The following is an 18,295-nucleotide window of genomic DNA, read 5'->3' on the forward strand; positions in this document are numbered from 1 at the left end:
AATGTAAAATAGGTCCATAAATTCTCGCTTTCAAACTGAATCTCAAATCTAACAAGTCTTTTTTACTTCTTCTCAACAACCAGTTCTTCACCTTTTTGTTTTAAACTGTCTTGGTCTAACAACCTAAATCTGGCCCAGCATAACTTTACTAAGCTTTTGTACCCTGAAGGAAACGAACATACTGAGTAACATACTATAATTCTACTAGCTCTTGAAAAACACAGAGATAACTGACCGATGAAAAATGTGTCCAGAAAACCTGAGGAAATGTTATTTTATGACCAGAACAAAAATATTGAGGCTAGCCTAATAGTAAAGCATTACAGAAGATAAGGCAAATTAAACTACTTTATTCAGTATTAAAAGAAAGGACAATTAGCACAGTTAAGGTATATACAGCATTATTCTCTATAAATATCCTCTCCATCTTAATAATATGATTTATTTGGCCAACCATTTTTCTAAAGGTGATGAAAGAAATCTGACCCTCCTTAATACCATTTCTAATTATTATTCCCCTAATTCACTCCCTATCATTCTTCCCCTAATTCTCTCCAATCTAGCCACACTGGTTGGTCACTGTACTGTCCTTGAACTTTTAGGCATGTTTCTCCTTCCAGACATTTGCTCTTGCTGTTCCCTCTACTTGGAATGTCTTTTCCAAATATTCATAGGACTAGCATCCTCACTTCTTTCTGATCTTTAATGAAAAGTCATCTCTGTGAATCCCTCCCTGACCATCCTATCTAAAATTTCAAGCTCCCCACAAAACATTCCACATGTTCTTTGTTTTATCTCCTTTGTGTTTCTTAACCCTTATCATTAACATGATATATGCATATATATACACACTATATTTACTTATTTATCTTCTTTTTTTAAAAGATTTCATTTTGGGGGCGCCTGGGTGGCTCAGTTGATTAAGCATCTGCCTTCAGCTCAGGTCATGATCCCAGAGTCTTGGGACTGAGCCCTGTGTCGGGAGCCCTGCTCAGTGGGGAGTCTGCTTCTCCCTCTCCCTCTCCCCCTGCCGCCCCACCCCCCGCTCGTGCTCTCTCTCTCTCAAATAAATAAAATTTTACAAAAAAAAAAAAAAAAAGACTTTAAGTAATCTCTACACCTAACAAGGGACTTGAACTTACAACCCCAAGATGGAGAGTTGCATGCTGTACTGACTGACCCAGCCAAGTGCCCCTCTTCTTCCTCATTTATTTTTCCCTCTAGAATATAAGCTCCACGAAGGCAGAATTCTTATCTGTTTTATTCACCAATGCATCCTGAGGGCCTAAAACAGTACCTAGCACTTAGAAGGTAGTCAATAAATATTTGTGGAATGAATGAATCATAGACTCTGAAAAATAAGGTCAACTATTTCAATATTCAAATATTTGGGTAAATATGCTTATATGAATAAAGCCAACAGAAACTTATTAGATTACTATATACAATCCTAGTTGTTTGCTTAAAAAACCCTGTAGTTTAATAAAAGCTTAATAAAATTTTCATACTAAAAAAAAAACCCACCAAACAAAAAAACAACTTAACCCCAAGTAAAAATTTATACCAAGTAGATGTTTATTATTTATTCCCCCTATGTGCCTAGTCTTTAAATAAATGCCATGGACACTTACTTTCTACCTTCATATGAGAGAGAATGAGATAGAGAAAGAGAGCATGAGAGGGGGTAGGGTCAGAGGGAGAAGCAGACTCCCCACTGAGCAGGGAGCCCAATGCGGGACTTGATCCCGGGACTCCAGGATCATGACCTGAGCCGAAGGCAGTCGCTTAACCAACTGAGCCACCCAGGCGCCCGGCCTTTCTGTTTCTTGAATAGTCTATGATTAAGGCATTTACACTTGTTCTCTCCACCTGGAATGCACTTCCCTTGGAAGATCTTCAGCCTTCATCCAAAGGTCATAAATAGTAAGAAAAAAAATCTGCATGTGTAAATTATTCTGGGGAAGCTGTCCTAGTTCCTAGTAGTAGTAAATAATCTCTGACAATTGAGCAAGACAATCCAAATGGTATTCCACAGCTAAAGACAATGTCAGCAAATATTTTTAAAAATCAAGCAGACACAGATTTAAGCTATAAAGCATCATTATTTTAAATGAATAAGCAAAAAAAAGATTACTACCTCTTCTCATTAGTTTCCACTGCATCCCTGGATCTCTGTTTTGCAAATAACTTGGCCATTCTTTTAGCTTTGTTCTTTTGTCTATTGCTCATTCCTGCTCGAAATTCTGAGTCAATCAATTCAGCTGCCTGGAGAGTCTAAAAGAATAAAAGAATGCTGTTTTAACTTTTGAAGTTAAATACCCATAGTCTTAGCCTCAGGAGAGGACTATGTCTATTAATTTCACTATATCCAAATTGACCACATTTTGACATCATGCTATCCTGTTGTATGGCTCTACCATAATTTCACTGTCTTCTTCCTTTTTCCCTATTCTTCCAATTCCCAAAAGATGCTTGTGTGTTTCTTAATTTTTATTGTCACAGATGCGGCACAAATGTATGATCATAACCCACAGAGAGGGTTTTGAAAAGGTGATACTTCAAAACAGCCACAGTAATAAAGAAAATGCAGTATATAGATACAATGGAATATTACTCAGCCATAAAAAAATGAAACCTTGCCATTTACAATAACATGGATGGATCTAGAGAGGATAATGCTAAGCAAAATAAGTCAGAGAAAGACAAGTACCATATGATTTCACTCATAATTGGAATTTAAAAAACAAAACAAATGAACAAAGAAAAAAATAAAAGAGACAAACCAAAAAACAGACTCTTAACTGTAGAGAACAAACTGATGGTTACCAGAGGGGAGGTGGATGGAAGTATGGGTGAAATAGGTGAAGGAGATTAAGAGTACACTTATTTGATGAGCTCTGAGTAATGTATAGAATTGTTGAATCAATATATTGTACACCCAAAACTAATATAACACTGTATGTTAACTATACTGTATTTAAAATAAAAAAACCAAAAAATATTAATAAATAACCATAATACCACCCAAAAGTTATAATAAAGAACATCAATAAAAGAAACTGATAATAATCTGTTGAAAAAACTGAAAATTACAGCCATAAGTGATCTAGCATCCTATAGTCAACTTAGCCCATATTGCTCCTTCCCTCTTAAGCAGTCACTGTTTTTTGCTTTTATGTTTTTTGGGTTTTTTTTTAAAGATTTATATATTCACTTAAGAGAGAGAGGGAGAGTGTGCGTGCGCACATGCACACACACAGAGAAGGAGAGGGAGAGAGAAACTCTGCAGACTCCTTGCTGAGCTCGGAGCCCAACACCAGGCTCAATCTCACCATCCTGAGATCATGACCTGAGCAGAAACCAAGAATGGGACACTCAACTGACTGTGTCACCCAGGGGCCCCTGTCTACTGTTTTTGCTCTTTTCCGAAATTCATGACATTCTAAAGGCTGTGAGGTAGAAATGCTTTGAACTCAAGCCTAAAAATCCTTTCTGCTCTCAACTGATTAATATTCAACTGAAATTCACACTTTGACAACCAATCAGGGTCACTCATATGGATGCCCTACTATAGTCCTGGTCCAGGGACCACTGGCAAAAATACAAGCAGTGATGAACCTAGGGCAACAAGTAACATTAAGCAACTCCTACCATAGGTCTATGACATATAAGGCCAACCCAACTTGGATCCTGCAAACCTCAAACTGGCTGTTGCCCATCCCATATACAACTATTCTGTCTATAGCCCATGTTCTCTAATATCCCTGGCCCACCTTTTTTCTTCTATCCTACACAATTACAGCACTGTGATCACATTACATTTTTATTCTCCTTTATTCTATTTTCTTATTTTTTATTTACACCTATGCTTCCCTTTGTACCCCACTTCTTTCTATTCCTTCCTGATGTCATATCTTCTGCCTCTTTGTACTCCTCTTTTTTCCTCTGGAATGTTCCAATTATTTTCTTGTCTGCAGAAGTTACTCATCAACACATACTCCCTTAACCCTAAAAAACAGTCTGCAAATTCTGATAGTTTAGAGAACAACTAGTATAAAGGCAAAAGAAAAGGCCAAAAGAAAGAGAAGGTAAGTGTTTCATGACTACAAAGCAAGAATTCTTTTTTTTTTTTAAAGATTTTATTTATTTATTTGAGAGAGAGAGAATGAGAGAGAGAGAGAGCATGAGGGGGGGAGGGTCAGAGGGAGAAGCAGACGCCTCGCTGAGCAAGGAGCCCGATGCGGGACTCGATCCCGGGACTCCAGGATCATGACCTGAGCCGAAGGCAGTCGCTTAACCAACTGAGCCACCCAGGCGCCCGACAAAGCAAGAATTCTTAACAAGGACCAGGAAACCCTAAAAGATACTGCAGGGGCAAGAGGAAAGAATACCAAACCCCTTGAATGGTAATATTTCACTTGCATGTGAATTTTTCTGAGAAGAGAGCCACAGCTTTTACTGGAGCTTAAATAGTTTGGGACATTAAAAAAAAAAAAAAAAAAAAGGCAGTAACAGCATGTAGGCATCCAATGGGAATTGGAAGAATAGAGAAAAGGGAGGAAAACAGAGCAAATTATGGTACAGCCAATACAACAGAGCATGAAGCTATCAAAAAATATATAATCAATCTGTATATATTGATATGTTCAGCTATATGAAATGGGAAAAGGTAAATATGGCTTAAAAAGACACAAATACTCGGGTATATATGTACAAGTTAAAGGGTTGCCTGTGGGGCATGGGGACATGGGTGTCCATCAATTATTGAAAACTTCTTTTACTTCATATTGTATACCTTTTTGCACTGTTTGAAAAGTGTTCTTGTTATCATGTCTGTTACTTTCTCAAATAAAAGAATAAGTCATAGCTCTAAAGATTTTTAGTATCATCACACTAGCCCTTACTATCTTCCAGTCTCTCAAGCATTTTTTTTTTTTTTTTTTCACTAAAAAACAAAGGAAAAAGCAACTAGGATCTCTCAACAGCAGTGGCTCCTAAAAAGTCCCCCACAGCTTTTATCTAACAGTCAATCCAGAGTCTACAAGGTAGGCTGAACTTTGTCTCTTAAGAATCTGTTGTTAGAAATCCATTTACGAAGACACTAAATTATGGTGGCACAAGCGGTAATGAGCATAATTAAGAACAGCATTTTTTTTAATTGCAATTACATGGCAAAATGAGGCAAAACCTTTATATTATAATTTGCAATCAAACAACCTACAGGTTGTTTGTTTACAAGGGCTGCTGAAGTCGGGGTATAATCCAAATCTTCATCATTGAAGAGTTCTTCAGTACTCATTCCAATGGCCTCTCCCATATTAAGACCAAGTTTCTTCTGTAATAGTTTCCGTTGTCGTGCTATCCTCTCTTTAGGATCCACTTCACCTTTAAACAGAAAAGAAATATATTTCCTCCAAATCAGGTAAGAAGTTTTCTAATAAATGAAGATCAAACTTGATTAAGAATTTTAATTATTAAAATTACAACAAAACAAACCATACTCACAATCTCTGTGAGTCCTAACTATGATTAAAAAAAAGTGTTCTAGAGGCTCCTGGGTGGCTCAGTCGTTAAGCATCTGCCTTCGGCTCAGGTCATGATCCCAGGGTCCTGGGATCGAGCCCTGCATCGGGCTCCCTGCTCGGCGGGAAGCCTGCTTCTCCCTCTCCCACTACCCCTGCTTGTGTTCCCTCTCTCTCTGTGTCTCTGTCAAATAAATAAATAAATCTTAAAAAAAAAAAAAAAAAATAGTGTTCTAGCTAACAAAACACTCTAGGACTTTTCATTGAGATTCCCCCATTGCCCTACTGTTAATTATCAAATATATATAAAATGAGATCCACTCCTGTGGAAATAAACCATTTTATTTATTTATTTTTTTAAATAGGCTCCACACCCAATGTGACTTTGTATTTCTTTTGTGTGAGTGAACTGAAATCATGCCTGCAATCAAAACAACCTGGGGTTTTCACTTCCCCAAAATGGGAACTCGATGCTGAGGAGCTACCTGCCAACTCCATGTGAGTAGTTTATGCATTTTTGTTCAGCAGGTCATAATCTGCATGTTCTTAATTTAATACACCATCTATGGGCCCCCCAACACAGCAAGGATGTGGAGAAACTGGAAACCTTGTGCACTGCTGGTGTGAATGTAAAATGGTATACCCACTATGGAAATCAGTATGGCAGTTCCTAAAAAAATTAAAAATAGAAATAATGTGATCCAGTATTTCCTCTTCTGGGTATATAACCAAAAGAACTAAAGGCAGGAATTCAAAAAGATATTTGTATACCCATGTTCATAGATAGCATTATTTAGAATAACCAAAAAGTAGAAGCAACCCAAATATCTACTGATGGATGAATAAACAAAATGTGGTATAAATACACACTGGAATAATATTCAGCCTTAAAAAGGAAGGAAATTCTGACACAGACAATGACATAGATGAATGCTGAGGAGATTATGTTAAGTGAAACAAGCCAATCACAAAAGGACAAATACTGTTATGACTCTACTTATATGAAGTACCTAGAGTGGTCAAATTCATAAAGACAGAAAGCAGAATGGTGGTTGCCAGGGGCTGGAGGGAGTGAGGAATGGGAATCGTTTAATGGGTACAGTAATTTCCACTCATCCGTGGTTGTCAGTTACCACGGTCCATGGTTTCAGTTACCCCCAGTCAACAACAGTACAGAGGCAGATGATCCTGCTTTCGACATATTGTCAGAAGGTCAATAGCAGCCTAACACTACATCACGATGCCTATGTCATTCACCTTACTTCATCTCATCACCTAGGCATTTTATCATCTTACATCAGCACAAGAAGGGTGAGTACATTACAGGAAGATATTTCGAGAGAGATTTCTATAATTTTTATTGAAATATATTGTTATAATAGTTCTATTTTATTATTGTTGTTGTCAATCTCTTACTGTGCCTAATTTATAAACTAAGCTTTATCATAGTTCTGTACGTACAGGAAAAAAGAGTATATATATGGTTTGGTACTACTACCTACAGTTTCAGGTTTGAAATATATCCTTTGTGGATAAGGGGGACTACTGTATAAAGTTTCAGTTTTGCAACATGAAGAGTCCTGGAGATTGGCTTACAACAATGTAAATGTACTTAATATTGCTAAACTATACACATAAAAAAATAGTTAAGATGTAAATTTTATGTTATCTACACTCTACCACAATTAAAAAACTGATACATCCAGTAATAAAAACTATTTAGGGAAACGAAATAAGTACTGATATATATTACAGGGTGGATAAACCTTGGAAACACTCTAAGAAGTCAGTCACAAAAGATCACATATTAGATAATTCCATTTATAAGAACTGTCCAGAATAGGCAGAGACAGAAAAATGCTTACGGCCTAGAAGGGAAGGGAAGGGAAGAAGTAGGCGTAGGAGGTTGAAAGCTAAAGGTTATAGGGTTCTTCTTGAGATAAGGAAAATACTCTAAAACTGACTACATCTATCTGTGAACGGTACACTTTAAAAATGGGTGAACTGTATGGTATGTGAATTTTATCTCAATAAAGCTATTTAAAAATTTAAGACTGCTCTACCTGGAGGGAAAAACACTAGGTATCCAAAAGTGAAGACTGCTGGATCACAAGTCCATGACACTTACACAGAACCCAAAATCAGTCCTCTCATTCCAGGGAAAGCCCTATTGGGGAAAATAACCTATACAACTGCAAAGGAAAATCAGACTAGCACCTATACTAATCATGGATGTGTCCTTCGTGTATGCGGAAACAAACACAGATAAACAGACACGTAAAGAAAATCTAATTAAGAGAATTTTTAATGAGCACTAATCAGCATACTGCGACTTAACAGCATTAAAATCTGAGTTGCCCAAAAATTGGGGTTCCTAATCTTGGTTATGTATCAGTCACCCGTAGTTTTTTTCTTTTAAATACAACATCCTGGACTTCAAGCTGTATTACAAAGCTGTAATCATCAAGACAGTATGGTACTGGCACAGAGACAGACACATAGATCAATGGAACAGAATAGAGAACCCAGAAATGGACTGTCAACTCAATGTCAACTAATGTTTGACAAGGCAAAAAAGAATATCCAATGGAAAAAAGACAGTCTCTTCAACAAATGGTGTTGGGAAAATTGGACAGCCACATGCAGAAGAATGAAACTAGACCATTTCCTTACACCATAAACAAAAATAGACTCAAAATGGATGAAAGACCTCAATGTGAGACAGGAATCCATCAAAATCCTAGAGGAGAACACAGGCAGCAAAATCTTTGACCTCAGCTGCAGCCACTTCTTGCTAGACACATCTCCAAAGGCAAAAGCAAAAATGAACTACTGGAACTTCATCAGGATAAATAGGTTCTGCAGAGCAACGGAAACAGTCAACAAAACTAAAAGGCAACCTACAGAATGGGAGAGGACATTCACAAATGACATATCAGATAAAGGGCTAGTATCCAAGATCTATAAAGAACTTAACACACTCAACACCCCAAAAAAACAAAAAAATCCAATCAAGAAGTGGGCAGAAGACATTAACAGACATATTCTCCAAAAACATACAAATGCCCAACAGACACATGAAAAAATGCTCCACATCACTCGGCATCAGCGAAATACAAATCAAAACCACAATAAGATACCACCTCACACTGGTCAGAATGGCTAAAATTAACAAGCCAGGAAACAACAGATATTGGTGAGGATGCAGAGAAAGGGGAACCCTCTCTCTTCCACTGTTGGTGGGAATGCAAGCTGATGCAGCCAGTCTGAAAAACAGTATGGAGGTTCCTCAAAAAGTTGAAAATAGAGCTACCCTACAACCCAGCAATTGCACTATACTGGGTATTTATCCCAAAGATACAAATGCAGTGATCCAAAGGGGCACCTGCACCCCAATGTTTATAGCAGCAATGTCCACAATAGCCAAACTATGGAAAGAGCCCAGATGTCCATCGACAGATGAATGGATAAAGATGTGGTGTATATATATATACCATGGATTATTATGCAGCCATCAAAAAATTGAAATCTTGTCATTTGCAATGACATGGATGGAACTAGAGAGTATTACGCTAAGCAAAATAAGTCAATCAGAGAAAGACAATTATCATAGGATCTCACTGCTTTGTGGAATTTAAGAAACAAGGCAGAAGATCATAGGGGAAGAGAGGAAAAAATGAAACAAGACGAAACCAGAGAGGGAGACAAACCATAAGAGACTCTTTTTTTTTTTTTTTTTAAAGATTTTATTTATTTTTCAACAGAGAGAGAGAGACAGCGAGAGAGGGAACACAAGCAGGGGTAGTGGGAGAGGGAGAAGCAGGCTTCCCGCCGAGCAGGGAGCCCGATGCGGGACTCGATCCCAGGACCCTGGGATCATGACCTGAGCCGAAGGCAGACGCTTAACGACTGAGCCACCCAGGCGTCCCAAACCATAAGAGACTCTTAATCTCAGGAATCAAACTGAGGTTTGCTGGAGGGGATGGGGGTAGGGGGATGGGGTGGCTGGGGTGATGGACATCACACACGTTGTGGTGAACGCTGTGTATTGTGTAAGACTGATGAATCACAAACAAATAATATATGTTAATAATAAAAAAAAAATATGGAAAGAGCCCAGATGTCCATCAATGGATAAATGGATAAAGATGTGGTATGTATACAATGGAATATTACTCAGCTATCAAAAAGAATGAAATCTTGCAGTTTGCAATGACATGGATGGAACTAGAGGGTATTATGCTAAGCGAAATAAGTTAGTCAGAGAGACAAATCCCATTATGTTTTCACTTACAATGTGGAATTTAAGCAGCAAAACAGATGAACATAGAAGGAAAGGAAAAATAAAATAAAAACAGAGAGGGAGACAAACCACAAGAAACTCTTAACTATAGGAAACAAACTGAGGGTTGCTGGAAGGGAGGTGGGTGGGCGGATGGGGTAACTGGGTGATGGGCATTAAGGAAGGCACTTGATATAATGAGCACTGGGTGATGAATCACTAAGTTCTACCCCTGAAACTAATAATACACTATATGTTAACTAAACTGAATTTAAATTTAAAATTTTAAAAATTAAAATAAAAATAGATACGGGCGCCTGGGTGGCTCAGTTGGTTAAGCGGCTGCCTTCGACTCAGGTCATGATCTCAGGGTCCTGGGATCGAGCCCCACCTCGGGCTCCCTGCTCAGCACAGAGCCTGCTTCTCCCTCTCCCTCTGCCTGCTACTCTGCCTAATTGTGCTATCTCTCTGTCAAAAAAATAAATAGAATCTTTAAAAAGTAAAAAAAAAAATAAATAAATAAATAGGGGCGCCTGGGTGGCTCAGTCGTTAAGCGTCTGCCTTCGGCTCAGGTCATGATCCCGGGATTCTGGGATCGAGCCCGGCATCAGGCTCCCTGCTCGGCGGGAAGCCTGCTTCTCCCTCTCCCCCTACTTGTGTTCCCTCTCGCACTGTCTCTCTCTCTCTCTCTGTCAAATAAATAAATAAAAAATCTTTAAAAAAAATTTATAAATAAAAATAAATAAATACAATGTCCTAGAACTTTCCACAGTCTATTAAATCTGAATCTCGATAAGACCCAACTACATATATTTTTTTAAGTGACAACGGTGACACTGTCTTTTACTCCTGGATAAGGGCCAATGATCTCTGATATGAGTACAATAGTAAAATTAGTAAACTTACTGTTTAGAGAGAACTTTTTTCAAATCAGAAAGTATTTGAAATGACTTCTACCTCCCTTATTAGAAAAACTATGCTTTTCTGGAACTTAACCAAATTCTCCTCTTAATTCTCTCCAAAAATAGTTAAAGTACAATTGACCCTTGGACAATGTGGGGATTAGGGACATCAACTCCCCAAGCAGTTGAAAATCTGTGTATAACTTTGACCCCCCCAAAACTTAACTACTAATAGCCTCCTGTTGATCAAAAGCCTTACCAATAACATAAACAGTCAATTAACATGTATTTGTACATGTATTATATACTATATTCTTAGAATAAACTAAGCTAGAGAAAACATTAAGAAAATCATAAGGAAAATACATTTACAGTACCATACTGTATTTATTGAAAAAAAATTTGCATATAAGGGGACCTGCACATTTCAACAACCAATGCTGTTCTGAGGTTAACCAGAAATATTTCAATAGAAACCATATTTAAGCAAGAGTAAATGGGTGTTTGACTTTTTTTTTAAGATGAACAAGTGATCATTTCATTAACTTAGCTAGATAGATATGCTTTGAGTAATGATTAATTTTATTAGTAACAAAAACTGTTGTTTTGATTTTAGTCAAAAGAGCAACTTACTTACAGAAATCCATCAAAAACATCAAGGTTTTTTCCACTCAAGGCATCAATCTTGAATGGCCAAAAAATTTATTTTATATCCAGATGGATTCTGTAAGTTTAAAGACAGTGGGACGATTTCCTATCCAAGATTTATTTTTTTCATTTTTAGTGTTTGTTTTGGTCACCAGCATGAGATCCAATTATTTAAATTTTTTAAACACATGATAAAAAGAAAGCTGTCATAAAGCCTCTCAAATGTACAGAGTTATGAAAACGGTATCACAAACTGTACTAATCCTGGCTTTTAAAATCTATTCAACCAAGGCTCTTGGGGTACACTTTATAATTTCTCTATTACATAATAAAAAGCCTGCTGAAATACTAATATGTATCTATTAACAATGTATAGATATGGTACATATTCACTTAAAAGGAGGAAAATATTCATATAGCATATTTTTAGACCAAATACTTTTGGTTATCTTCTCCACCCACAATGCCTCCCCTTCCCCAACTGCATACTCCAATTTACATTTTGTAACATCTATTAAGATTTTGCATGATGATATGTAGCATACCAAGTGATAATTTAGCCTGAACACAAACATTTCAGATTTTCTTCTATAGGACTACTACATACCTGATTTTTCATCTTGTACTTCAAATTCTGCACCAGCAGATCCCAAAAGTGATGCCCCATGCTGTAACAATCTACATATATCAAATCTGTCAAAATTCAATCGATCTGTAGTAGGTGAATCTTCCATAGCACTTTCTGAAGTAGATTCTAAATGAGGTTGAAAAATACTTAATTTGATCATAAAGCCAAAGTGTAGAATGAAAGAAAACAGCATTACTTGGGGTGGTAGTATAACATTTTAAGAAAAATAAAAGGCAGAGGAAGTAGAAAAGCTATTGTGGAATTATTTATGATCAGCTCTTATTTATGAATAAACTATTTAGTTGGTGGCTCCCCTTGTACAAACTATCAGAATGTCGGTGTATGTATAGCTGTTTTTCACTAAAAAGGCATATTATTATATGAAGAAATGCATCCCATATTGAAATATGTATGTTAAATATCATATTGTATCGGGACACCTGGGTGGCTCCGTCGCTTAAGCATCTGCCTTCAGCTCAAGTCACGATCCCAGGGTCCTGGAATTAAGTCCCGCATTGGGCTCCTTGCTCAGTGGGGAGCTTGCTTCTCCCTCTGCTGCTGCTCCCCCTGCTTGTGCACATGCTCTCTCTCTCTCTGACAAAATCTTTAAAAAAATATATATTATGTGTATGTGTGTGTATGTATATATATATATATATAGTCTCTATTTACTGTTTAACTGTTTGAAAACACTACCAAGGTAACAGCCTGAGTTCATCATAGTGCTAATTTGGAAAACAAACATATTTAGAGAATATATTCATATATAAGCTAATAAGCATCATTCGTCCCTATAGCTAAGGAATATCTATGACACAAAGCAACTCTTCATTCAATAGGACTCCTCATAATATGAGCAAATTATAATCTCCTGGTAAATTGCTAAAATTATATATCCATCTGAGGCCTAAAAGCATCATAAAATGTTTTGTATTCCTCCTCAAAAAAGGTTATGCCATTATAAATTTTTAAATATATTTTAATTGTTCACTGACTTTAAATACTTTGTTTAGCTACTACTTGCATATAATTCATTTATTAAACTAAACTATAATTATTTTAAGTTTTCCAGTGATGACAAGCAACCTTACCATAAATTTTAATGCTGGTGTAACTAATTTAATGTTTTGTAAAAAGAATCTGAGTTCTAACATCTCTATATACCAAAATAAGCAGGGAAAATAAGCTAAAAAAGAAAAAGCTCCTTTCTAAAACAAGTTATAACTTCTTCTGGTTATGTATTTCATTTGATGAGAGAGGACAAATTAATACAGTCTCTCAACATAATAGGTGCCAGATAATTAAAGCAAAATTTTAGACAAGCTAAAATGTATGATAAAAGTGAGGTTATCAAAGGGACTTGAAAATGAAATCAGGTTGCACCACATTAAATTTTCACTTAAGGGATGCCTGAGTGGCTCAGTCAGTTAAGCATCTGCCTTCAGCTCAGGTCATGATCCCAGGATCGAGTCCCACATTGGGTTCGAGTCCCACATCAGGCTCCCTGCTCGGCGGGGAGCCTGCTTCTCCCTCTGACTGATGCTCCCCTACTTGTGCTCCCCCCCTTTCTCTCTGACAAATAAATGAAATCTTTAAAAAATAATTTCACTTAAAGTGCATATCTTTACAAATTTTTAAAAGCATATGCTCATTCTTAAATATTGTTGCAGGCAGTCAGAAAAATAATTTCTACTACAAGACATCTAAAGGACACATTAGAAACTAAAGACCCTTCCAAATATCCATAAATAATTGTGCTTAAATTTAGAAAATAATTACACTATTCTCCCAGCAACAAGAAAAAACACTGCTTCAAATATTTACGCTGCATTATTTAGTTTCTTTTTTTAGGACATAAATTCCTGAGGGAAGCAATAATCTCTTTAAGTCAAGCATACTGTACAGTTAATAATTTTAAAAATATATATGAAAACATATTTTATCTAGTAGTTTTTTAAAAGCAAGGTGAAAGAGGCGCCTTGGTCGCTCAGTTGGCTGTCTACCTTCAGCTCGGGTCATGATCTCAGGGTCCTGGGATTGAGCCCCACATCGGGCTCCGTGCTCAGCAAGGAATCTGCTTCTCCCTCTCCCTCTGCCCCTCCCCACCCCTCAAGCATGCACGCGCGCAAAAGCTGTCTCAAATAAATAAAATCTTAAAAAAAAAAAAAAGTATGGTGAAAATCACCTTATTCATTGTCATTTCCTGACAAAGCTGTACCTGAGAATTAAGCCTTTAAATTAAAATTGAAATTATTAAAATATAAAATGTATAGTTAATTCTATAGGTAGACTGTTACTGCAAACTACTTTTACCACTTAAACGCACCTTGTTTGGTTCTTGGTACTGGATTCCACTCAGGTACATTTTTCACTATAGCTTCAACAGCTTGTCCTGCTGCAATCCGGGTATCCCAATTTGTACTCCTTAAATATATCAACACCTTAAAAAATTGTAAGATAAAATAGTTATACCAAAATATTGTTTGTTCAAAGTAGCCAGAACAGAGAAATACAAATTTACTTGTTATTAATTTATAATTTAGCAGCCGTTGGATTTTACATAAAAATTTATATAAAACACCTTGGAATTATTAATATCATTTACAAGATTCTATCATTCACAGGAAATATCACTCCCCTTAAAAAAAAAAGGAAACAGGAAACTTTTAGTTAAAAGATACTTAAGTACATTTAAAAAATAACCTGCCTTTTAATATAGTAAAAAGCAAAATGTGTATTTTCATTAAGTCCCATTACTTAATGCAAAGAGTTAAGTTGTAAAAACTAGCAGAAAGAACAAATGAGTTCAGCAGGATGGGAAGATATAAAATCAATATACAAAAATCAACTGTTTTGCTAAATACTTTCAATAAACAATTGGAAAATAAAATTTTTAAAATCCCATTTATAATAGCACCAAAAAGTATAAAATACTTAAATGTAAACTTAAAGTACAAGACTCATATACTGAAAATTACAGAAAAATTCAAAATACCATTGAAAGAAAGGAAATAAGATCTAAATAAACAGAAAGACACCTCACCTCATGTTTGTGGATCTACAGATTTAATACTGTTAAGAGAGTAATACTCCCTCAATTGATCTACTGATTCAACAAAATTCCTATCAAAATCCCAGCTCACTTTTTTTGCAGAAATGAGCAAGTTGATCCTAAAATTTATATGGAAATGCAAGGGACCCAGGGTCACCAAAACAATCTTGAAAAAGAGTAATAAAGTTGGTATACTCACACTTCTTGATTTCAAAACTTACTATGTGGTACTGGCAAAAGGACAGATACACAGATCAATGGAACAGAACTGAGAGTCTAGAAATAAAACTCTCTATAGTCAACTGATTTTCAACAAGAGTGCCAAGACAATTCAATGGGGAAAGAATAGTTTTTTCCACAAACGGTGCTAGGGCAACAAAATGATTGTGAACCCCTACCTAACACCATACACACACACACACACAAAAACACCTCAAAATGAGCCATAAGTCTAAAAGTAAGATCTAAAGCTATACAATTCTTAGAAGAAAACACAGGGGTAAATCTTTGTGACCTTGGATCAGGCAAGATTTCTTAGATATGATCCCAAAAAGCACAAGGGATATGAAAAAAAGGATAAATCTGACTAAATCAAAATTAATAACTTTTTTTTAAAAGATTTTATTTATTTATTTGACAGAGAGAGACACAGCGAGAGAGGGAACACAAGCAGGGGGAGTGGGAGAGGGAGAAGCAGGCTTCCCGCGGAGCAGGGAGCCCGATGCGGGGCTCGATCCCAGGACCCCGGGATCATGACCTGAGCCGAAGGCAGACCCTTAACGACTGAGCCACCCAGGCGCCCCAAAATTAATAACTTTTATGCTTCAAAGGATACCATCAGGAAAGTGAAAAGACAACCACAGACTGGAAGAACATATTTGCAAATGAAATACCTTGTAAGGAGCTTGTATCCAAAATATATAGAGAACTATTACAACTCAATATTAAAAGAACAAATATCCCACTTAAAAATGGGCAAAGGATCTAGGGGCGCCTGGGTGACTTAGTCGGTCAAGCATCTGACTCTTGATTTCAGTTCAGGTCATGATCTCAGGGTTATGAGATCAAGCCCCACATTGGGCTCCACATTGGGCATGGAGCCTGCTTAAGATTCTCCGTCCCTCTCCCTCTGTCCTCCCCCCCCAAAAAAAGAAGAAATGGGTAAAGGATCTGAAGAGACAGTTCTCCAAAAAAGATACACCAAGGGTCAATAAACACATGAAAAGATGTTCAACATCACTAGTCACCAGGAAAATGCAAGTCAAAACTACAATGACATATCACTTAACACTCACTAGTATGGAAATAATCAAAGTCAGTTAATAACAAGCATTGGCAAGGATGTAAAAAAAAATCAGCTCTCTCATACACTACTGTTAGGAATGTAAAACAATGGAGCGAGTTTGGAAAACAGTCTGGCAGTTCCTCATAAAGTTAAACATAGTTACTATATGATCCAGCAATTCTATCCACAGGTATAAACCCAAGAGAAATGAAAACATACACCCCACACAAAAACTTGTACATGAATTTTCACAGCAGCATTATTCATCAAAGGCCAAAAAGTGGAAACAACCCAAATGTCCACCAACTGATGAACAGATAAGATGTGGTATATCCACATAATATATTCAGATCACATCCATACAATGGAATATTTGGTAATAAAAAGGAATGAAGTAATGAGACAAGCTTCAATATGAAAGAACCTTAAAAATATTATTTTAAGTGAAAGAAACCAGTCACATTAATATAAAATTTTCACAATAGGCAAATCTATAGCAGAAAGTAGACTGGGGTTGCCTAGGACTAGGTATGGGAGGGAGAGTGATGGACAGTGACTGCTAATGGGCATGAGGTTTCTTTTTGGGGAAATAAAAATGCTTTAAAATTAGGTTGTGGTGATGACTGCACATATCTAAAATCACTGAGGGGCGGGGCGCCTCGGTGGCTCAGTCATTAAGCGTCTGCCTTCGGCTCAGGTTGTGATCCCAGGGTCCTGGGATCGAGCCCCACATCAGGCTCCTTGCTCTGCGGGAAGCCTGCTTCTCCCTCTCCCACTCCCCCTGCTTGTGTTCCTGCTCTCGCTATCTCTCTCTCTCTGTCAAATAAATAAATATTTTAAAATTTAAAAATAAAAAAAAAAATCATTGAGGGGCACCTGACTGGCTCAGTGGGTGGAGCATGTGACTCTGAGTCTTGGGGTTGTAAATTCAAGCCCTATACTGGGTGCAGAGATTACCTGAAAATAAAATCTTAAAAAAAATCTTTAAGGAGCATCTGGGTGGCTCAGTCATTAAGCGTCTGCCTTCAGCTTAGGTCATGATCCCAGGGTACTGGGATCAAACCCCATATCGGGCTCCCTGCTCCACGGGGAGCCTGCTTCTCCCTCTCCCATTCCCCCTGCTTGTGCTCCCTCTCTCGCTGTGTCTCTCTCTGTCAAATAAATAAAATCTTAAAAAAATGTATCTTAAAAATCTTTAAAAAAGTAAAATAAAACAAAGGAATTGTACAATAAGCAGTTTAAAAAAAAACCAAAAGGCAACAGGAAAACACTGAGGGGAGAGAAAAGAGGTTAAGAGGTGAGAAGGTATGAAAGACAAACTTTGCCTCTTTTGGAATTATTTGATGACAGCCAATATGCCAGGATCTAAGTTAAGCAGAACAGAACTCAGAAGGCTGGAAACCTTTTCTCAGTTCAGCACAAATTAGTTTTGCTCCCAGTTTCCAGTTTCTGCTCATTCAGTCCCCCATCTTTTCCTCTGGGGTCAGAAGAAATGAGTATGCATCTCTATCCCCCTACCTTACACATTGAGAATAGTGTCTAATATGCATCCTTCTCCATTCTGAGAACATGGAGCCTGTGGATATCAAATCACTGTCTCTTCATCTACATATTGGTTAGAAAATCCTGATAATATCTAAGTGGTAAATATATTGGAAAAGACAGTTACTGTCAGCCCTCATGGTGGGAACCATATCATACAGATTTGTATATTCACAAGGCCTTAGAACTCCTACTCATATGAATCAAGAAGGGACAAATGAGAATCAAAGGAGGGGGTAAGGGGCGCCTGGGTGGCTCAGTCAGTTAAGTGGCTGCCTTTGGCTCAGGTTGTGATCCTGGGGTCCTGGCATCAAGCCCCACATCGGGCTGCCTGCCTGCTCAGTGGGGAGTCTGCTTCTCCCTCTCCCTCTTATCCCTTGCTCATATGCTCTCTCTCTCTCTCAAATAAGTAAATAAAATCTTTAAAAGGAAGG

At 37.2% G+C, this 18,295-nt stretch overlaps 1 protein-coding gene across 3 annotated transcripts in view; it reads right to left on the reverse strand.

Annotated features, from left to right (window-relative positions):
- Nucleotides 1-18,295, reverse strand: part of BTAF1 (B-TFIID TATA-box binding protein associated factor 1) — a 106,053-nt gene that overhangs the window by 71,999 nt on the left and 15,759 nt on the right. For 2 of the 3 annotated variants that reach the window (XM_078077373.1, XM_078077371.1), the window contains 4 exons: nt 14,309-14,423; nt 11,962-12,108; nt 5,189-5,385; nt 2,138-2,274 (listed from right to left, as the gene is read on the reverse strand). In XM_078077373.1, coding sequence (XP_077933499.1) covers nt 2,138-2,274; nt 5,189-5,385; nt 11,962-12,088 — 461 coding nt within the window. In that variant the 5' untranslated portion in view covers nt 12,089-12,108; nt 14,309-14,423. The remainder of the gene's footprint in view (nt 1-2,137; nt 2,275-5,188; nt 5,386-11,961; nt 12,109-14,308; nt 14,424-18,295) is intronic. The other variant, XM_078077372.1, reaches the window with a different exon arrangement.

Source organism: Halichoerus grypus, chromosome 7 (genome assembly GCF_964656455.1).
Source record: "Halichoerus grypus chromosome 7, mHalGry1.hap1.1, whole genome shotgun sequence".
Classification (NCBI taxonomy): Eukaryota; Metazoa; Chordata; class Mammalia; order Carnivora; family Phocidae; genus Halichoerus; species Halichoerus grypus.